Source organism: Sylvia atricapilla, chromosome 8 (assembly GCF_009819655.1).
Source record: "Sylvia atricapilla isolate bSylAtr1 chromosome 8, bSylAtr1.pri, whole genome shotgun sequence".
NCBI classification, from domain to species: Eukaryota; Metazoa; Chordata; class Aves; order Passeriformes; family Sylviidae; genus Sylvia; species Sylvia atricapilla.
In genome coordinates, this window is record NC_089147.1 from 27170693 (window position 1) to 27191461 (window position 20769).

Sequence of the window (20769 nt, forward strand, 5' to 3'; positions counted from 1 at the left end):
CTCTAGGTAGATACTGTTTCAGTAAACATGTCTTTAATCAGTGAATTCCAAGTAACATGCTATTTCAGCCTTGCAGTTTGCCAAGAGCTTTCTGCTCTAACTTGAACAAAGGCTCAAACAGATAACATTCAGAGGTCCCTTTCAAAACTACATTACTTCACAATTAAGGGAAGAAAATAATTCAGGTCCAGCCACGTATACTCTCTGTCGCTGGAAGAGATTAGCCAGCAGGACACACTAAGCACTGGCAGCTGAATCTTGCAGGTGCATGAGAAGACACTTGGTAAAATTTCAATCCAGATCTCAAAGCCTACCAGGTTGGACCTGTCTATCTAAATACATATCAAATACACAGCCCCATGCACGCACCTCAAAGAAAATGTGGCACATAACATAAGAAAAAGCTACAAAAGAACAAAAGTACAAGGCCAAATGACAAATACATTGTCAGGAAGAGTTTTATCCAGGCTGCTACAAATGCCACAACATGGAGTATTTCTAGCTGTAAGATGGATAAATTATCTGACTGTAAATTGCTCCTATGTTAACGTTTTAATTCCAGGACTAGGTTCTACTACAAATCAAACAAGCTTTTCAATTTGGGAGAGTCTTCCTTATCTATAAAAGTAGCTTCTCTGTCCCTGCAGGTAACAGGCCTGAACAATCCCTAGCGTGCTAACTTGATAAAGGAACTCAAAGATAATTACCTCGAAGCAGAGAACAAAATATGTAAATTCGGAGGGCAACCAATTTACACTGGGAAAAAGCGTCAGACAACTTGACACAAAGTAACAGGCAACTGCTGAAAGGAAATACCACAGCTTACTGCCATCCCTGCTGCTGAATTCACTCTTCATTTTACCAAAACAACATCAGAGCGTGGTTGATTGAAAGGTGGTAAAAAGCCATTTATGCTTTTGACCCCTGTTCAATAGATTTTGTAATCAGCTATGAAAACCGCGTACACAGTCGGTCCTCAGCACCACAATCGTTCGCTACTAAGGTACGGGCGACTATTGGGGGTTATTATTTCTTCAGACTTCTTTTTGTTTGACGTCGCTGAACGGCAAAACCCGATTTGGAAAGCCGGCGTCCAGCTTTGTTCGAGGCTCGCACAAAAGGAAGGCGAAGCACCTTGTTCCTCGCACCCTCCCCACGACGACGGGCGCCGCCGGCTCGGGCCGGGGCGGCTCGGCACGGGGCCCGGGATTACAACACCGGCAGGGGAGGGCAGGAGGGCGGGAGCGCCCGGCCGCCGCGCCGGCCCGGCCCACGCAGGGACCCGCGCGGCGCCCACCCGGCCAGGCGGGCAGCGCCCCCAGCGCCGCGGCGGGGCAGGGCGGCGGGGCGGCGGGGCCGGGGGCGCTCCGCGGGCCCCGAGCGGCCGGCCCGGGGCGGGAGGGCCGCCGCCGGCCGCAGCGGAGCCCGCCTTGGACGGCGCCGGCCGGGGCCGGCGCGGAGCCCGCGGGGCAGCGCCCGGGCCGGGCCGCCCGACGGCGGGGAAGGGGCAGCGCCCCGCGGGGAGCGGTGCGGGCGCGGCGCCGCCCGGGGCGCCCCCGGCTCTCCCCGCCCGGCCGGGGCCTCCGCGGCGCGGCCCGCACTCACCGGCGCTGGGGGCTCCTCATCCTCCGCGCGGGGACGGCAGGCCAAGGGGCGGCGGGCCCGCTCCCCGCCGCGCTCCGCGGGCCGTTCCCGGGGCCCCGACGGCTCCGCTCAGACGGGGGCCGAGGCGGGTGCGTGTCGGGCGGGGGAGGGCGGGACGGCTCGGCGCAGGCTCCGTGTCCCGGCAGGCGCTCCCGGCGCGGCCCCGCGGGGCGGGGCGGGAACGAGCCGGATTCCAATCGCTGCGGCCGGGCGCGCGCGCGGCGGGGGCCCGCGGGGAGGCGGGAGCGCGCCCGCCGCCCCCGCCCGTCCGTCAGCACGTGCCGTGGGCGGGAGCGCTGGCGGGTCTCCCGGGGAGAAAGGCTGGCCGGGGAGAACCGGCCGGGCCGCTTTCCCTCCCCGATAGCCCCTCACGGCCGGGAGCGCTGGCCGGTCTCCCGGGGAGAAAGGCTGGCCGGGCCGAACCGGCCGGGCCGCTTTCCCTCCCCGATAGCCCCTCACGGCCGGGAGCGCTGGCGGGGCTCCCGGGGAGAAAGGCTGGCCGGGCCGAACCGGCCGGGCCGCTTTCCCTCCCCGATAGCCCCTCACGGCCCGGGCCCCGGCATTATCCTGTCCCGCCGCCCGGCAGCGCTGTCCCGTGAAGAAGCTCCTCTAGGAAAGCTCAGGAAGGTGTGAGGGAAAAAGAGGTTTTTTTGAGGGAAAAATAGGCCCAAGCGGTGTCATGGAAGCGCTGCTGGCCTTGAGGAGGGTCGAGACGCGAGGAAAGGCGCCGCGGCTGGGTTTGGCTGCGGGGCGCGGGCGGCCGCCGGCAGTCACCGGGATGTGGGCTGCGGGATTGCCCAGCGCCTTCCGCGGGAGCCGGGCACGGCAGCGGGCAGCCGGGCTGACGGCCGCGGAGGGAGGAACGAGGGACTCGCATGGCCCTTTTGGCTTCGTGGAGAAATAGTTCTGAGAAGGCTGACGTTGCCGTGCCGCAGGAGGGATAGAGTTCCATTGCAAAGGACAGCATTGTTTGCTTTCTCCATTTCCTGGATCTAAATAAATATGCCCATTTTGTTAGATTGGAATACATTGTATCTTCTGCAATGAGCTGCTCTGCTTGCCGGTAAGGATGCTGAAGGCCATGATTTGCATTGTATTTCAAAGCTCCTTATCATTAAGACAGATTGGAAAAGTCATAATTAATCTGTCTGTCACAAGTGGGGCATCCCAGCAGCAGTGCAGAAGGAGCTCCAGTGACAGTGTGATGTGAAGGGAGGTGGCACAGCTCCCCCCGGGGCTGCTGGTTTTAGTCCTTCACTCCACAGTGTGACAGCAGTTGTGCTGCTGATGTCCTTTCACCTGTCCTGTCACTTGGTTCCTGTGCATCAAGAACTTTGCACACAAAGCCAGCTACAGGGTGAAATGAAGATCACATGGATGGTGCAGACCTACTCAGTTTGCCTTTGCTGCACACCGAAACAATCTTCAGGCCTTCAGGACACACCAGTAATTGCTGGTGTGGAGATGCCTGCCCAGATAAACTGTTTCTAGAGAATAACCAGTTGAGGAAGCAATCTGGCTTATTGGTGCCAAATAGCCACACGTGCATATATTGTGGGAAACGTGGGCTTGCTTATTTTGTTGACCTCTCCACAGGGAAGCTCCATTTTTGCATGCTAATATCAGATAGGGCTTGTAAATGTCGTGTACTCCACTCCAGAGTTGTCACCTCTGAATGCAAGATGAGAGCACTGGCTTTGCATTCTGGCTCACATGCGTTTTACCCACAGATGGTTAGATGAGTGTTTCACTTCTGTAGTATCCTACACAGCAAAACAAAAGAGGAAATATAACTTTAAACCTATCCCCTTCACACACTCCTCTAAAATGTAGCCAGGTAAAGGCACACCTAATAATTGTATGTGGGCAGATACTGTGGTGATAGGCATTTGAAAATGCAGATCTTGTCTTACTAGACTTTTAGAAAAATTTTTCCGATCACCATCATCCAGAAAGATCTGTCAGTGTCCAAAACAACGCCAGCCTTCAAGAAAGACAAAATCACAGCTTCCATGCCAAGCAATACAGAACTCCTATGCTTGTGTTTATAATTTCAAAGGAAAATATGAGTCTGCTGTTCTTCCACTCTGTACTATCAAATTATAGCAGCAGAATAGACACTCAATATGGAAGAAGAATGCAACATGCGTGTGTGTGCTCCCAAGCAGAACTAAAGCTGTTAGTGCGAGCATCTCTTCAGTAATAATGTGTGCTAATACAGTGCTTGTCAGATGTTAGATACTGATTCCAATCCAGGATGCATGAATTTAGCAACAGCCACTAGCCTTGAAATGTATTTAACCCTTTCTGTGAAACAGATCAACTCTTTTGGTCCAGCTCCTGGTGTGTAAATTTGCACGTTGCAGAAATTGCTGTCTCAGCCAGTACTTTTCAAGGCACTTGGGCGTTGAAGATACCCAGAAGTGACAGTTCCAATCAGGTCAGGAACAGTGTTGCCGAGGATGAAGTTCGTATTGCAATGGCCAGTAATGCCCATCTCTGCATTATTGAGCGCTGTTAACTCCTTGTCTTAATCACAAAATAAAGTCTGCAAAAGTAAGCTACATTATAATAATAATAGAACTGCAGGAGACCAAACTGCATTTTAATCTAAAATGATGAATCATAACAACCTTAGAAAGTATTTTGATTGTGACAGATGTCTGAGGAAACATCACACAGAAAATACAGCTGTCTTTGAAAACAGTGCAGGATTTACATTTCCAGTATCTCTACCAGGATAGGCAGAGAGACCTTTTTAAACCAGAGAGTGAACACTTTAGGTGAAGGGCTCTCGGAAGGACTCAGGATTCCAGCCAGCTCGTTAGCAGCAGCAATCCTACCTGGTGAGGATTTTAGGAATCTGCAAAATCTCAGACACACCAGGTTTAGTAACACAAAGTATTTATTTTGTTAATTGAGCAACACTAAAAAACCACTGAAGTTTGAAAATCTGAAAACAAATGTACGTTTATTTGACGTTTGGCCAAGATGAGATCTGGAAGTCTGACATGAGGTATAGGAGAAGCAGTTCAAAACTGACTGTCACAATGAAGAGAACTGTACTTAAAAAAATATATAATGGATAGTCTTCCAGCTGCTTTCATTGTTATTTCCTCTCCAGGAATTTCTTATTAGTTCTTGGAATCACTAGGGAACTACAAACTTGAATATCAAAAGAACAAAGGGGTATATATAGGGAGAAGGTCAGCCATGTGATTAGACTTGATCTTTGTAGATCCTCCTTCTCTTTGGTCTCTGGAATTCAGATGTCTTAAATCTGTGGTCCAAATATATTTTTGAGAACTGTTTGCAATTAGATGAGTATTTCTCCGTTACTGTTACAAAAATAAATATTCCATGTTACATATTAAAAGAATATTGCCCTTCAGCCAGGGACACAATTATTTCACTTAATATGACATGAATTTGGCTTTGTCTCTTTTTCAGAACTATCTTACTTGAAAGCATATTCTTTTGATTATAAATTTATTCAGCTGTTTGTTACTTACAAAAGTCATGGATTTTACTAAGTCTTTTAAATGTAAGTAAAATTAATTCATTAAGGCAGAGTCAAATCTGTAAAGAAAGGTGTCTTTAAAATTTTTTTGCTAGTAATAAAGTGGATCACTGGTAGATCACTGGACTTGAGTCCAACCAGCCTGGTGTGGAACTGAGTCCAGGGCAGCACTGGAAGACAGTGTGGCAATAATCCAAGGAATAACAGCTCCATGTGCAGAGCATGCGCACAGGGAAACAGCAGAAATGTTCCCACAGCTCAAGCTTTGGCGTGCTTTGGGGTTGGTTACTTGGGGTTCTGCAGGGGATTGTCCCTCAGCCTTGAGCAGGCTGTACCTGTCCCCAGCAGCTGCAGGGGGGGAGCTGATTCCTCACTGAACTGTGCTGACTGCCCTGCTGTGGCCAAGGGCTGCAGCAATGGGAGCACTTTGCTCTGGGAGACATCTTCCCAGTCAAACTTACCGCTGCTTTCTCTGTTTATTCTTCCTGTGCCCAGTTGAGCTGGATGATTTTGTTTTTATGGATTCACATTTGCAAAACCTTTCTTGTAGTCTGCTCACCAGGTCGCAATAAGCCCTGAGATAACTCTCCTTTTAAACACAAATTACTTTGTTTTTCTTAAAGGCAGAGCATTAAAAGTCTTATCACAGAAAAAGAAAATATTTGTAGGCTCAGCAGAGGCTTCAGCAGGATGCCTCCCTCCCATCAGTTTGTTTGGAGAATTAGTAATATGTTTTCCCCTAGTTGCATGCACACAAAATGCCAGAAGTCTTCAATGGCTCAGAGAAGATTAAGTATTTAGATTGTAGTGCTGATTTTAAAATTTATGTCCTGAATTATCAGTCAGTGGTGCCAAATGATCTACAAGGTAAATTGAATTATACTCAGAGAGAAGCTAAATGTTTGTGTTCCTCCACCTTTTCTTACTAGAGGTATTTGTTTCTTTTACAAGTTTGAATAATCCTTAGATCCAAACACACACTGTATTAACAGTTCCTCTGTTAAGCCTGATGCTCGGGCTTTGTCCTGGAACTGGAGCAATGCTGAAAGCAGAAATGTTTTTAAAACCTGCTGTTACACAAGGCAAATTCTTATCAATACAGAAAATGTCTGTCTTGGTGTGTATAACAGCTTTGTCCTCAGGAGGCCTGGATTCAAGTGGGTGTGTTTCTGGCAGCTGTAGGAGTGGGTACTGTAGAGCTTTACAAAGATGGACATTTATGAGACTGAAAATGCTCTGTTCTTCCAAGCCTGTTAAAATGAAACAGATCTGAATCCTATACAAAAGAAATTAATGCAATAATTTCATCACTTCCTTATTTTTTTCTCAGTCTAAACATATCCTTAAACATGCATAAATTGCTGTTAAATTTTGCTGCAAGTGCAGCAAAATAGTCTCATTCACCTTTTCTTTCATATTCTAGTGAAACCTACAAAAAAAAAAAATAAAAGGATATCCTTGTAGTTCAGCTAAAATGTCTAGAAATATGTAATGAAGTTAAAGGCACAGCAATGAAGCTTTTCTCTCCTGTCTGTAAGGTACTTGAATATTAACTGAAACTTGAACAAGTTAAACTCATACAGCTAAAAGCAAATCCCAAAAAATAGTCTATAACTCCCTTTGCTTCCAATGAGAAATTGGCCTGTGTCTGCAAATCTCATTTGGCAGCTACACCTAATACAGTTTAAACTCTCACCGGCATCAGCAAAAAATTACCTGATTAGGGATGCAGGATTGGATCTAAGATAATAGCATATTAAAAATCCACGATGGATTCAAAAGCTCCTAATGGAAATTAAATCCCTGAGAATATAAAATGTTCCAAGCAGTTGAACAGTTTCCATTGTACATACTCAGAATGCTAAACAATAGCAGCTATTGCATGTGTGACCATCAGGAAACACAGCTGGGCTTCTTTGTGTTACAATTAATTACTTCCGTTGTATATAAAATTGAAAGTATTGGTACTCTGGGGCGGAAAAAGGATATCCTGATACACTGCTCCTATTTCCTTACCAAGGCCTATTACTGAATGTTTCACCATTAATTCACTTACAATGAATTACCCTGCAAGGAATAAAGGAAGGCTAGATTGGGTGGTTAATTGTGATGCTAAAAGCTCTTTGGATTTTCACTCTCCTACATTTTTATCTCATTTTACCACTTTCGCATATGCCCTCTTTGATAATAATTGTTCACTTTTAAGTAGTTGCACTTAATAATGAAGGTCTAAAATAAATATTTACTTAACTGTCTTTGGACCTAAAGATTGCTCTATTAATATTTTTTAAGTTACAAGATCAGAGAAAGCACAATCTTTCTCACTATCCTTTAAAGAAATGAACAAAATTATCTCAACTGAAGTATTTGTGGCCAGGTTCTCTGAAGCTGGCACACAGAGATGTAATTTATACCTTTCTGTGCCAGTGAATTTCCCTAAGCTGGAGGGGAATGAGGATTCTTACCCAGAGTCAGGGAGGAGTAGTAACAGCCCTCTGTTATGCATTTTTTTTTTCTTTTTTTTCTTTTTTTTTTTTTTTTCTTTTTTTTTTTTTTTTTTTGGTGAGAATTACATAGCAGCAAGAACTGTTTGAGGTTGTACTAAATAGGCAAATATGTACCCTAAGGATATACACTACCCCCAAAATTTAATATCTACTTTTTAATACGCTCTTTTTAGACAACTTCTAAACAGAGAGCAGCTTCTGTGATTGCTTAGGTAGTCAATGAAGTCTCCAACAACCACCAGCCACGTAAGTCTGTGAAAGGTGGATAATGTGTTCTGTATTTGTCTCTGTGAGTTTAATCTCTCAGCATGTGTCTCCTGTCCTAGAAGTCTGACAGTCTGTCACCTTCCACCATCAGACCGTTTCCAATCCATTATAGGGTGTCTAACACAAAGCTGAATAAGTTACATGTGGAAAACGGGGAGCCCTTCAATGTGAGAGTAAGTAAATTTTGCCAAATGAGCTGAAACCTTTGCAAGTTTGCATTCAGACTGGTGTCATGCTGCAGTAACAGAAGAATGGCAGCTCAGAAGAGCTCCCATTCCAGAAACTGCTTCACATCATCAAAATGGCAGAAAATCCCCATCCACAAAACAGCCCTGTTGTCCTTTTGCTGCAGCGGCAGGCACTGGGAGAACAATCTCAGGGGCAAACTGTGCTCTGCCCTTATTTTATAACCACAGAGTTTAGATTCGGGTATGCTCTCTCTGAAGCCACAGCTAGAACCAGAATCCCTGGCCAGCACTTTGGATTTCTTGCAAGGACTTTTTGGCCAGAAGTAGATGCCGTGTAGTGTACATGCAATAAAGCAGAAACTTTCAATTAGTGTCATCTATATTGTGTACCCACAGTAAATCTCAGGAAGTCTGGTATTTGCAGGATGCAGTGGGCTGAATACACTCACATGAGCAGCACAGCCCACTCTGTCACCTTTTACCCCACAGCTTACAGGCTTATGTAAGGAACGGAACAGGAACTCTGGTCAGGCTTCTGCGTGGGCATTAATCACAGGGAAATTTATAATATCCTTGGAATCAGTACAGGGAAAAACTTGCAGGAAGAAAATCTGTCAAGGAATGTGCAGGGGACAGCAGAAACACATTTTGTCATGATAGAATAATACCTGGTCTTTGTTTATAATGCACAAATAAAGACTTTATTCCTGAAATCCTATTTTCTATATGAAGCCAGATTTTTGGAAAGTGTGCCCTTTTTTCTGCTCCCACATCTCCTATGCTATCAGAATCGTGGAGTTGTTACTTCATAAAGCACAAATACCCAACAGATAACAAACCCCAGGTCTCGAGGTGCACTCAGATTCGTGCATTATGCTTAAGCTATTAGAGTAAATGGACTATGTGACAACAATTTAGGCTCAAATTGTGCAGGTATGAAACACATGCACTTAAAGGAAAACAGAACCTCACTTCTGAGTGTTTTAATCCACGTAAGTGTCCCATACATGCAAACAGGAATGCTTGCATTAGTCAACATGAAGATTTCTTTAAATGAAACTAAATCTCGATCCCAGCGTTATTTTTTTTGTCTACTTATGATTAGATCTTAAAATAATTTAAACACTGTAAATAATTCTTTTGTTTTGAAATGAGATATTTGATTAAGACTATAGCTATTTATTAAACCTCCTAAAAATCCAAAGCATCCTCTTTTATACATCATGAGAATAAATCAATCTAGAACAGCAAGTTTTCTGGCTTTAGTGTAGCAAGCAGCATTCATTCCACAAGCACTGGAAGAATCATCACCTTCATTCAACTCAAAGTTGTCTTTTTATCTGTCTCTTCTAATTAAAAGAAAAATGAATCTCAACTCTCTTTCAGTAACACTATGCATAGTAAAACTAAATAGAAGCAGAAGAATTTCTGTAACATCTTTGTCATTAATGAAAATAATCCGATTTCTAAAGTTGTACAATTAGAAAATCCTTCCGTAGTAGAGGCAGATTTAATAATGAAACTTGATGCATATTAATTCATTATTCCCTAGCAGTAATAATCTGGAATTTTTTCAAGGAAAAATGTTTTGTTCAAAAGTTTAGCTTTGTTTAAAAAAAAAATCCTTCTAGTCTTTATTACAGAGAAAATTCGTGTGACTCATCCTGACAGTCCTTATTAGTACAACACGCGTTTGTTACTGTTTTCTTTTGATGTAATCTTCCTAGAGGAGGAGGAACTGTAACAGTATTTTAACAGCTATCCAAGGGCATATTTCATAGGCACACAGCACAGATCTTATGCCTGAATATAGTCTGAATCTCATCCATAAGCCTGATTTGCCTGGGAGAACAAAGCATTTCATTGTGTATTCAATAATGGTTTCAGCAGTCTTATTCACACATTCCTTCTTTCTTAATCAACAGAAACCGGCCGAATTCAAGATGCGTGATTGGGGTGGGAGGGGGAAACAATGCCAAAGCCTACACTTTTGAAATCACCATTTTCTTCAGAGCAATAATCTGTAAGAATCTCTGTTAAGAATCCCTTAATGCAACACTTGTCAAGCATTTTGCACCATGTCCCTTCCTAATGAACTTTGCTCTATTCACTTTTTCCACCCTGTCAGCTGGCATGGTGCTCTGCGTATGCCTCTCCTGCTTCCAGTTCCAGCTGAACTCTCCAGGGATCACAGGGCACAGTTTAGGAAGCACTGTCTTCTGCAAAGGTTCAAGGTCAGAACAGACTATCTGAAAACCAGCAATTTTGATCTGACAAAATACCGCACACATTCTGGGCATTCTTTTCAATTGCATTTCCTTATGCACACTGTAAATAGAATCCAGGGCTGGGAAATAAAATCAAAAGTGCATGAAGTTGTGATTCCTGATGCTGTACTTGGTAATGGCATCTAAATCCAACGGCATCAGGCAAAATGGCTGTTTTTGTAAAACACACTGTTATATGAAGTCATCCTTTCATTTGTACATATTTCTTGGCACTAGAACTCAATGAGGGTGTTAAAAACTTTTTGTGTATTTTAAATAACTTTTGCTAAGAAATGGAAGAACGCCTACCTGAACTCATGCAGTCAAACTCTGTTTGCAGATGCATTGATGTAAGTGAAGACAGGATTTACCCACTCCTTACAAAGTTACTATAAACAGTATTTGTTGACACAATAAGGTCTGGGACTATACAGTTCTTGCTAAGTTACAACACGTACTGCTAGCGGACTGCATCTTTTAAGCATAGTAATAGTTGTTTAAAACAGCCTTATTTGGTCAATAAAATATTCAAGACTGATACACAATAAAGTTGAAACCAATGCTTTTAATTTTTATTTTCAGGTCTGAAGTAGAGAGTACAAGCGTGTGTATGCTTTCTTACTGATATTACATGGCGGAAAGCTGTCAGCTGTTCACATGGCATATTAATAAATATACCCAAATCATAAAGCTTTAACTGTATTTGCACATTGCTTTTATTACTAGACTGTTTTATTCGTGTTGGCACAGATAATCCATGCAAGGTAATTACTCACATCTCAAAAGCCACCAGACATTCTGTTCTGAAATAAGTAGGAACCTAGGAAAAAATATCTATCTAAAAAGCAAGGGCACTTGTGGCATCAAGTCAACATGTCAAAATATTATAAAACCTAGACCTCTAATATATGATCACTGCAGGCAACAAATCACTCAGTTTCAAATTCTGATGTTTATAAATACTAAACAAATTATTATCCACTACCAGGAGACGAGTATTGCAAACAAACATTAGTGTGCCCAGCATTAAACACTAATGAATGTGTTCAGTGCTGTGGACATTCACATTATTAAACATAAATACAAGTAATCTTCAGCAAAACATTTCACCCAAAGTACTGACCACTGAAGGACCAATGGAAAAATATTTTTCCTTGTTTTGAATTGATTTCAGAATTGTGTAATCTGTGAATCCAATATAGTAAAAACCGATAAAAAAAAGTCCTAAGACTATTTTTTTTTCCTGTTAATAAAAAGTAGCCTTCTTTGGAAACATTTAATTTGCCCTATTATGTAAAAAGAACACCAAAAGAGAGACAAGCATTAAAAAAGCTTTTGAATCCTTTGAAAAGTTATTGAACACTTTAGTTAGACAAAAGGCTGATTGTTTTAATTGATCATTCAGAGGTACAGTATCTTTGTTTCCTTGGGTAAAACCTCACATTAATTAGAACGAAAAAAAATATTCAGAACAACTTTGGACTTATCCCAGGCATCTCTTCCAAGACATAAAACATAATCAAGTACACATTATTCATCCTGCATAGTTTTGTACAACATTATTTTCAGTGATAGTTAAAAGGCCGTATTTTGAATTTTAGAGATATATATTATTATATATATGCATTTTACCCTCTCCATATCACAAAGGTGATGTAGCAGAAGATATCAGCAGTTATGCGGTATTCTACCCCTGTGAAAGTTAAAATGCTACATTATTATTCACAAATTTCTGGTTCAGATATGTGCAAAAATTATATCTTAATACAGATATCAAGGGCGGGTACGTGGATTCCCTATTTTTGGACCACATTATGAAGCAGCACAAGTCATGACAGGAAGTTTTTATTACATGATAATCCTCAGGGTATCTCTGTTCTTCATTCAGAGATATCACTGTACCTCATATAGTGATATGTAAACTAGCTTTAATCTCACTTGCTCAGGCACCAGCTGGAGTCAGGGCATGTGCTACAGCGCAGGTTCTCTGCCCAAGGAAGTTTTCAGGACTCTCTCAAGCCAGTACAGCTCCCACTGAAGTCTGTGCTGCTGCACTTTGACTGGTGCCACCCTGCAAGCCAGCTCAGCTCTGCATACACACACTGCATTCCCTTTCCTGCAGTCCAGACTTCAGATTCACCAGGTTGAATCCTTGCTCACCCCTCCTGTACATATTCAGACCATCTCTCTGGGCCACTGTGAGCTACTTGCACCCTAAATTCTTACTTGAAGCCCTCTCCCTGACTGTAGAGTCATCGTGGCTGCCCCCTGCCCCAGCCCAACTCTCTGACATGCCAGCCTGGTGAAACTGGCCTGCCTTGGCTCCAACCCCAGCCTCAGCAAGGGCTTCCTGTCTCCTCATCTTTTCCCACTCCAGCAGAGGCCCTGCACTCTGGCCGCATCAGGAGCTCTCGCTTCTGTGATCCCAACCTCCCCTCTGCTCCCCACAGCCCAGCCCACGCCAGGAACTCCAGGCTGACCTGGGCACCTTCAGCTGCCAGCCTGGCCCACCCTGACCTTGAGGAAATTCAGGCCAGCCATGCTCCTGCCAGCAGCTCCTCACAGACTCTGCTCCCCAAGCTGCAGCCTGACATCTCTGGCCAGACCCTACGGTGATTTATCCTTCATGCTGCCACTGAAGAGGAATCCCATAGGGACACTGAGGGGGAAGGTGGAGGGGAGAATGAGACACACACGTATAAACACATGCAGATCAGAGATGAAAGACCTCATGAAATTCTCCTGAGGCATCCATCACAAGCCTTTCCCATGGAGCCTGACTCCCTATTCTGATGTTGCAGTCAGTCAGTGGCCAACACTGACACAAATCTGCTGAAAGAGTATCTCCAATGCAGTCTCAGTATAGAGTATGCTGATGTGAATTCTCTCAAATAGTTACTGATAAACAGCATTTTGATGAATGGCACTGAAAAAAAAAAAGGAACTGTGGAATTTTCTCACTGTTGTGAATATGTATTTAATGAACTCAAATAGGAGTGGAAAAAAATATTTAAATTCCAGAATTATGATTTATTCCTCTGGAGAATATTATGAGCCATATCTTTGGATTTTTTAATCTATGGAACCATATTCACACCAGCCCAGCACCGATTGAAAACAGAAAATTTGCTTGCTTATAGAAAAGAAAAAAAAAAAAAAAGAAAAAAAAAAAAAAAAAAAAAAAAAAAAAAAGAAAAAGAAAGGGAAAAAAAGGCTTTGCATATAATGTACTATTGTTTTAGAATAATTCATGCATACAAAAATCTGACCCTGTAGCAACTCAGATCAGATCACTGCTAAGATCAGTGAAAACTAAGATACCTACTGAATAAACACAGGTCATACATGTCAAAACTGCCACAGGCAGTTCAGGTTGTTATTTTTGTCCAAGATGCAGACTGCCTGCAGCTAACTCAACTCTTATATTAGAACTCCAAATTTCATTTATTCCTCCCCCAAGCTTTGGATAGTTTTCCATCCCTTAAAAGACACACAAATGAAATGGCCATTCCCCATGGGAGGGACAAGACAGACAATGTTATATAATTTTCTGCTACTCAGAATGCAAGGTAAAATAGGTGCAGATGGCACCAGCACGTGGCCCAGAGAAAGCATCCTCAACCTCAGAAGTACTAATTCAAAACTGTCAGTACTGCAAGCTGTCAACACACACATCTCAATTCTCACTTAAATGAGTTAATAAAGCTTGAATGGTGATCAGAATTTCAATCTTACCTCCATCAGACAGAACCACTGTCTCCAATATAAAAGTCATTGACATTCAAAAATTCAAAAGTATTATCAGTACTACAAGTATTGCTTATTTGAAAAAAAATAGTTTCATAAATAACTGTTTGAATAACTTGAAAGTTGTTCTCAAACTGTTAGGATAGATGCCTGTATGGTTATTAGAAAAGATAACTGTATGGTTATCCTAATTGTTGGAACACAGCTACTGTTTTCCAATGGTAAATACTGCTACAATTCATGATGTGTTGCATTTAAACTAAGGAAAGGAATAAACAGTATGTGCCTGCTGCCTTACGAATTTTTCATCAACATTCATTCACTATAGGAAAAAAATGCCTTTTTCCTAATTATGTGGGATAGAGGAGGGAACTTTTACAAGCTATTTCCCATAACCTATCTGTGCTAGATCAATGTGTTTCTTCTGTGTTCACCAGAGTGAGGGTCCAGATGCAGGTTCCTACCTCCCTCTGCTATCAGTGGGAATTAGAAACCAAAGCAAGACTGAATCTCTTTTTTTTTTTTTTTCCCACAGAAGGAAAGGAGAACTGGTTTTGAATTAAAAGCTGGCCTTTCCAGCCAGCTCTATTCCATTCAATGTAAAAGCAATTTGGAGAAAGCCAGTTGTCCTTTTCCATTACCATTTGAAAGTGAATTATCTGCTGTGCACATAGAAGCCAAGTGCACTAGCAAGGCTGACCCAACCATTTTATTTTCAAACTGTTATGGATTGTCACCAAGGCTTCCCAGCTACACTATGGATTCAAGGCAGACTTGTTATTTGGAAAGAATCTAAAATATCTGATGCTATGAGGTAGCACCAGAACATAATGGAATAGCACTCACTTTTCCTAGAGGAAGCCCTAATCTATTTATTTTCCTTTGAAAGCTACAGCCTTTGGTTCTACAGATGACTGTACATATGGCACTTACTCATTCTTGCTGTGAAAAAAAAATTACTTAGTACAGAAGTATTTTTCCAGTTGTTTTTTAAACACCAGTGTGTGGTCTAAGCAGTAAAACTGGTAAACTGCTGGGGGTAGTTAACTTAAAGCTATATTTGCACATTTTATATTAAGGTTTTTAGTTAATTTCAATATTTCCCCCAACTGTTGCTCTAATAATGGACTAGTTCATTAGTTCATTTGGTTTTGACCGTTCATTCAGTAGGTTATTGTATGAACTTAGCAAAAAGCACGTTCTGCATTTATGAAAGAGGATAAAGTTAAACTTGAGAAGTACCAACTTGGAGCTTTTACCAAGAGAAATGCTAGCCATGGTTATCGACCTTATGATTGCCCAGTTAGTCATCTGTTGTACCCCAGCATTCCTGACTACCAACTCTGCTTTTAAACATTGATGGCATGGGCGTGCTTCTTGCACAGTGGCTTGTCCTTCTTGGAGTAGAAAGGCTGACCTTCCAAATTCACATGGCATACCTAGAATTAATAATAAATGCAATCAGGAATAATTAAGGAAAAAGAAAAGGGAGAAAAGATGTGACTATCAGTTTCAACTGTCTTGCTCTTCTGCCCATGCATTTCTTTGGTAGTCTCTAGGAGTCATGTATTGATTTGCTATCGATTTAACCCACTGAAAGAAATAAAGTTAGATCCTTAAAAAGACCCCCACTGTGAGAATTGCATATTAACAACATATAATAAAACTATCCCTGCCACAGAAAATGGGGTACCTAAGGCAAATGAGCAAGCAAAAAAGAACATTAAATATTCAGAGAAAGTGTCTTTATAAGTGATCAATATTTATAAGTGATTAAGAGCTTGTGAAGGAAACTTGCTTAGTGTTCCTTTCTGTGTTAGAATTTCCAAAAGACTTCAGTTTTCAAAAGACACTTTTTTGCAAAGCTAGTTTAGCTTCCTATGTTTATAAACATTTCTATACTTTCCACTACTCTACAGAAATTTTGAACTTAAACAAACATTGGAAATTGTCACTGTCAGTTTGGTGTGGCGGCCAACAGCTATTTTTAGCTAATTAGAGATTCTAGATATTATTACTTCAGGAATAATATGTTGCAGAGCTGCTCAGTGGTATTAGAACCAGATGAAAGCACTGTTTATCATATGGATTTCTCTGCTTTGTGTGCACAGTGTGGGAATATGGCCACACTCTAGAGCTACGTGCACACCACAGATTGATGAGTTTGACCAACTTCTATGCTAATTACTATTCATGCTCTCTAAACAGACTTCTTTTTGCAAGTTTCAACAAGCATTCAGCATGGAAATACAAACTTCACTGCTTTGTAAGTAAGATTATGGTTAGACTGTTCAGTATGGTGTTAATTTATTTTCAGTCTTGCTCTATCTTTATTTGGCAAACATGGAAAGAATAACAGCAACAGTGGTTTGTACTGCTGTATGTACTATCTAAAACTGGATGTTTTGTTAGAAAACACTCACTTAAGATGGTCAAATTTCATAATTCTGGTAATGGAGGAGAAGAAAAATTACTCCCATCCTTCTCCAAATGCAAGTAAAAAATGAAATTTCATCTCTCTGCATACTTAAGCATATGTTAGTTATTACTGCTTTCAGGTTTTCTGATGTTACTACACAATTTAGGAGTATAAAGGAATGAGATAGTATTTGATGTAGAACCTACAGCACAAATGAAGCAGGTGTCATGCCAAGTGTGTCCAAGAGCTTCAATGAATTTATCTCCAGCTTCAACAGGATAATCACAGCCATGACATTTTGTGCTGAACAAAGCAATATAATCTAAAATAAAACAAAAAGCAAACTTAGAACAAACTCTTAACATAATCATATTAAGTCCAAGAGAAATACAACGTTTCCAGACAATGGATGTTTTGATTGTTTTTGCTCAGTTTCCTACTACATTTACTGAAACACTCCTACTGAAATTTGCTTCTTTTCTTTCATTATTTAAATACAAGCTCAGTCCAGAACCCCCCATTAGTATGACATTTATTGTCACAAATGTAGAAGGCATTAAAAAAAAAATCCATGAAGTTTGAAGTTATGTTTCTCACATTACTTTCAATTTAGCTTTAATACATGTGGAATCTATTCACAGGACAAATATGGTTGTACAGATGAGTCTAATGACAAGGGAATGTTACAAGTTTTCACGCCTGGAATAATTTTTTTTTTGCATAAAGAGAGAACATTATGGAAACTCCATGCTGGCTGATTAATACATCTTTACTTTATCAAGTGTGATTTGGAAAGGCTTCACATTGAAAAACAGTAGTGGAAATTCCAAAGGTACATGGAATTCATGAGAGTTATTTGATATTTGTTCTGACAAAATCTCCAGTTTTAAAGGGTAGGTACCCAGTCAGTCATGCTGAATGGTTTTTGTTCTCCACTAAGAGCTACTCTGACTTGTAAAATTAGAATTGCATAACCATAAGGAAGGAATCTCCAGGGAGAAGTAGGCCAGGAGCTCACTGAATGCACAAGGGGAATACAGAGGGAATACCACTAAAACCTTAGCCTCCTTCCTGACTATGTCAGCCAACTCATCTGCATGGCAAGTACCATTTTGGGAAAACATGGCCTTTTGCTTTCTTAGTTGGCAAGAAGCAGTTTGTTTGTTGCTGCAGCCAGGAAGCAAAATCTGCACCACCATGTGCTGCACATCTGTGCAGAGCTATCTTTTCATAAGTGTTGGGTGAACAATTCTAGGGTAAGGCAACAGCATCAGAGGTCACAGCTCCAGCAGCTCAGAGGGATTGTGGGCAGCTCTACAAGACTAATTTTTCACTTCTGGTGAGCAGAATCTACCAAGGAGGGGAGTGGAACAGGGGAAGATGTGTAAGGAAAGAAGGGCAAAGTATGATAATACATAAGGGAGAGAAGTGAGGGAAGGCATTGTGGACATTGAGGCAAAGACCAGCACTCTGCCATTCCCTCTTACCAACTGGAGAACAATACAGAGACACACACACTTGTATGTGTGGAGAGTGGAAACAAAACCCATGCTGGATGGGTAACTAATATTATTTTGTTCACCAGCTGTTGTTTCCATGAACATGAGGCACACGATTACTGTGCAGAACTGTCCAGACTGCCATACCTTTCTCACAGTAAGGTTCCCCGTCCTCCATGTGGAACAGGCTATTCCCAAACGGCTTCTTACAAGCAGCACAGACAAAGCAACTTGTGTGCCAAGTCTGTCTTAGGGCATGCATCACTTCCTGTAAAACAAACAAACAAACAAAAATCTCCAGCAGAATAGCCAGCCCTGCAACTTCCTCGTGGAGAACAAACACAAGGCAGAGATGCTCTGAATTCTTCCCTTCTGTACCAGCCGATTTCCCTACTCAGAGAAGAAAGAATTATGACAGAAATTGGGCTCCTTTTGGAAAGAAAGAGGAAATAGGACTGCAAGCTTTCTAGAACAATGCATTTGCCAAAGTGAAACAACATGGTTCAGCCAGCAGTTTGTATCAACATGCCCAGTCACTGCTGCAGGAGGGATTCTGCACAAAGATTCTGATTATTTTCTCCTTTGTTTTGACACAGCCAGTATCAAACTCTTCACTGCAAAAGTACAATTTGTTAAATTTCATAGAGTAATTTTCTAAGACCAGGAATAAGTGGTGTAAGTCTCTTGTTTCAAAATAATCTAGATTCTGGAGTAATTTCTTTACGCTTCTTAGAAGAACGACTCACAAACTAAGGTAAAAATCTAAAAAATAAAAAAGGAAAGGTTCTTTTAACTGATGTGATTAGTAAAAATGAATCTGCATGTCTGTTCCTAGGCCATGTGTTTATCACAGAAACCCCCAATTCTGTGCAACTGATGTTCTCCTCAACTGAGTACATCTAGATTTTATCAGCTCCTTACTTCTGTCCAGTATGGAGAAATCTCTATTACTGCTTCATTCTTTTGTCATACAGAAGTCTTCCAAGTCCAAAAGCTGCTGTACTGGGCTCTGATGCACAGTTACCTGCTAATTTGTCAACCTTGCATGTAGCCAGGATGATGTTTATCAGTGTATCTCTGTCCAACAGCCCAGATTTCAAAGGGCCAGCTGCAGAACTGCTGTAAATTAACTTTGTTTCAGTGAAACAGCATTGATTTATACCAGCTGAGAATCTAGATCCTATTTTATGTTGCTTCCAATTATACACATAGACTCTGGTTCTCTTTTAAAGATGGTTTTTAATGTCTACTGATTATGACAAAATGGATTGAAGTCCTCTTCCATGCTTTCAATCCAGTGAATAGACAAAACAAGTCTAATTTAGATTTGCCATATATCTCATTAGAGAATCACCATTTGAGATTCATTAACTTCTGTTACTGTTTGCAAAACAACTATCACTGATAAATAGGTTTGGATCCATTTATGAACCTCAGTGAGGTAAGAAGCAAAAATAGCTTGAGAAATCTTATTAATATAAATAGAGGCAGCTGGCATCTTTGCTATTTTCCTGATGAAAATCCATAATGGGAAACTGATTTGTGCCAGCATTCATTAGGTAGGTTAAGTCAGCACTCTGCTATAAATTACTCCTTCTGCTGCAGTAGCAAACGAGACTTGGTTGGAGCCAGAGCTTCACCATCGATGTCTGATGCTGCCACCCCTAATTGGCAGTTGCAGAGAAGAGCATCTCTAATGCCAACATTTAGACAGATGTCAAAAGGTGACAGCTAAGCAGTGAAAATCCAGTGGGGGACTCCTTGCTTCTTCATTTGAGTCATACATTCCCTGCAACTGCATGCACAAATACACTGCTAAAACTATTGATGGTATTCCAATCTCACCACCATCTAAGGTGTGTGGAGAGCATATTAAATTGCACATTTACTTGTACCTGAGTCCTTTAAGACAAAAGTGGCATTTATTTTTGGCTTTGTGGAATTCAGGTCTTTGATTTATTCTGTATTTTCTTAACTATAAGAAGCCAGCAGAATTCCTCAACAGCTGTGCTGCTAACAGTGAGGTGCAGCAAGTGCAATGGGCCTCTTCCCAACATCACTGATTTCTCTGCTGAAATTTTGACTAAATCCTGTATAAGAAATCAAAATCCAGTTGAAGTCTCTTACTGTAAGGAAGAGAGAGATAAAAGTAACATAGTGTGTATCAGATAGCAAAAAACTATCCAGAAAGTGTTACCTATTTTACACTCAGTGAGATGGGATCTGAATTACATTTTCTGTCTATGAGCTCAATAAGGTACAGAAATATCAAAGACTTCAGCTGGATAAAAATTATTATGAAACAGTATGTTTCTCATTCTGAAATAATCAACAAGCTGGAAAATAAGTCTTAAAAGGAAAAAAAAAAAAAAACCAGAACATCTACATTCACTGCTTCCACTATGTCACTCTTCACTATTTCATCACTATTTCAGGGATCACCGCAGTTGCAGAAAGGGTTAATCTTGTTTGTTCTCTTACCCCCATAATCTTGGTGTGGCATCTGGCACAGGTTGGAGCAAAGAACTGTTCATAGCAGCGCTCACAGTACACACTGTTCTGCTCCTCCACAAAGCACATGTCAGCCAAGGATGTCTTGCAGTAAGCACAATTGAATTCTTCTGGGTGCCAAGAGCGACCCATGGCTACCAGGAAAGGACCTCTGGAAACAATTGTGATTGTATTATTTGTTTTGCAAAAAAAAAAAAGCA

At 41.6% G+C, this 20769-nt stretch overlaps 3 protein-coding genes across 7 annotated transcripts in view; 1 reads left to right on the forward strand and 2 right to left on the reverse strand.

Moving 5' to 3' along the window:
- BMPR1A (bone morphogenetic protein receptor type 1A) overlaps window positions 1-1718 on the reverse strand; it is a 71294-nt gene extending 69576 nt beyond the window's left edge. Inside the window, exon 1 of the mRNA XM_066324213.1 lies at window positions 1606-1718. The gene's annotated coding sequence lies outside the window, so the exon portion shown is untranslated. The remainder of the gene's footprint in view (window positions 1-1605) is intronic.
- MMRN2 (multimerin 2) overlaps window positions 1-20769 on the forward strand; it is a 207640-nt gene that overhangs the window by 94719 nt on the left and 92152 nt on the right. The window lies entirely within an intron of this gene.
- The window catches only part of LDB3 (LIM domain binding 3), a 104254-nt gene continuing 98866 nt past the window's right edge, over window positions 15382-20769 (reverse strand). For all 5 annotated transcript variants that reach the window (XM_066324202.1, XM_066324203.1, XM_066324205.1 and 2 more), the window contains 4 exons: window positions 20540-20720; window positions 18206-18326; window positions 16766-16881; window positions 15382-15579 (listed from right to left, as the gene is read on the reverse strand). In XM_066324202.1, the coding sequence (XP_066180299.1) occupies window positions 15490-15579; window positions 16766-16881; window positions 18206-18326; window positions 20540-20720 (508 nt within the window). In that variant the 3' untranslated portion in view covers window positions 15382-15489. The remainder of the gene's footprint in view (window positions 15580-16765; window positions 16882-18205; window positions 18327-20539; window positions 20721-20769) is intronic.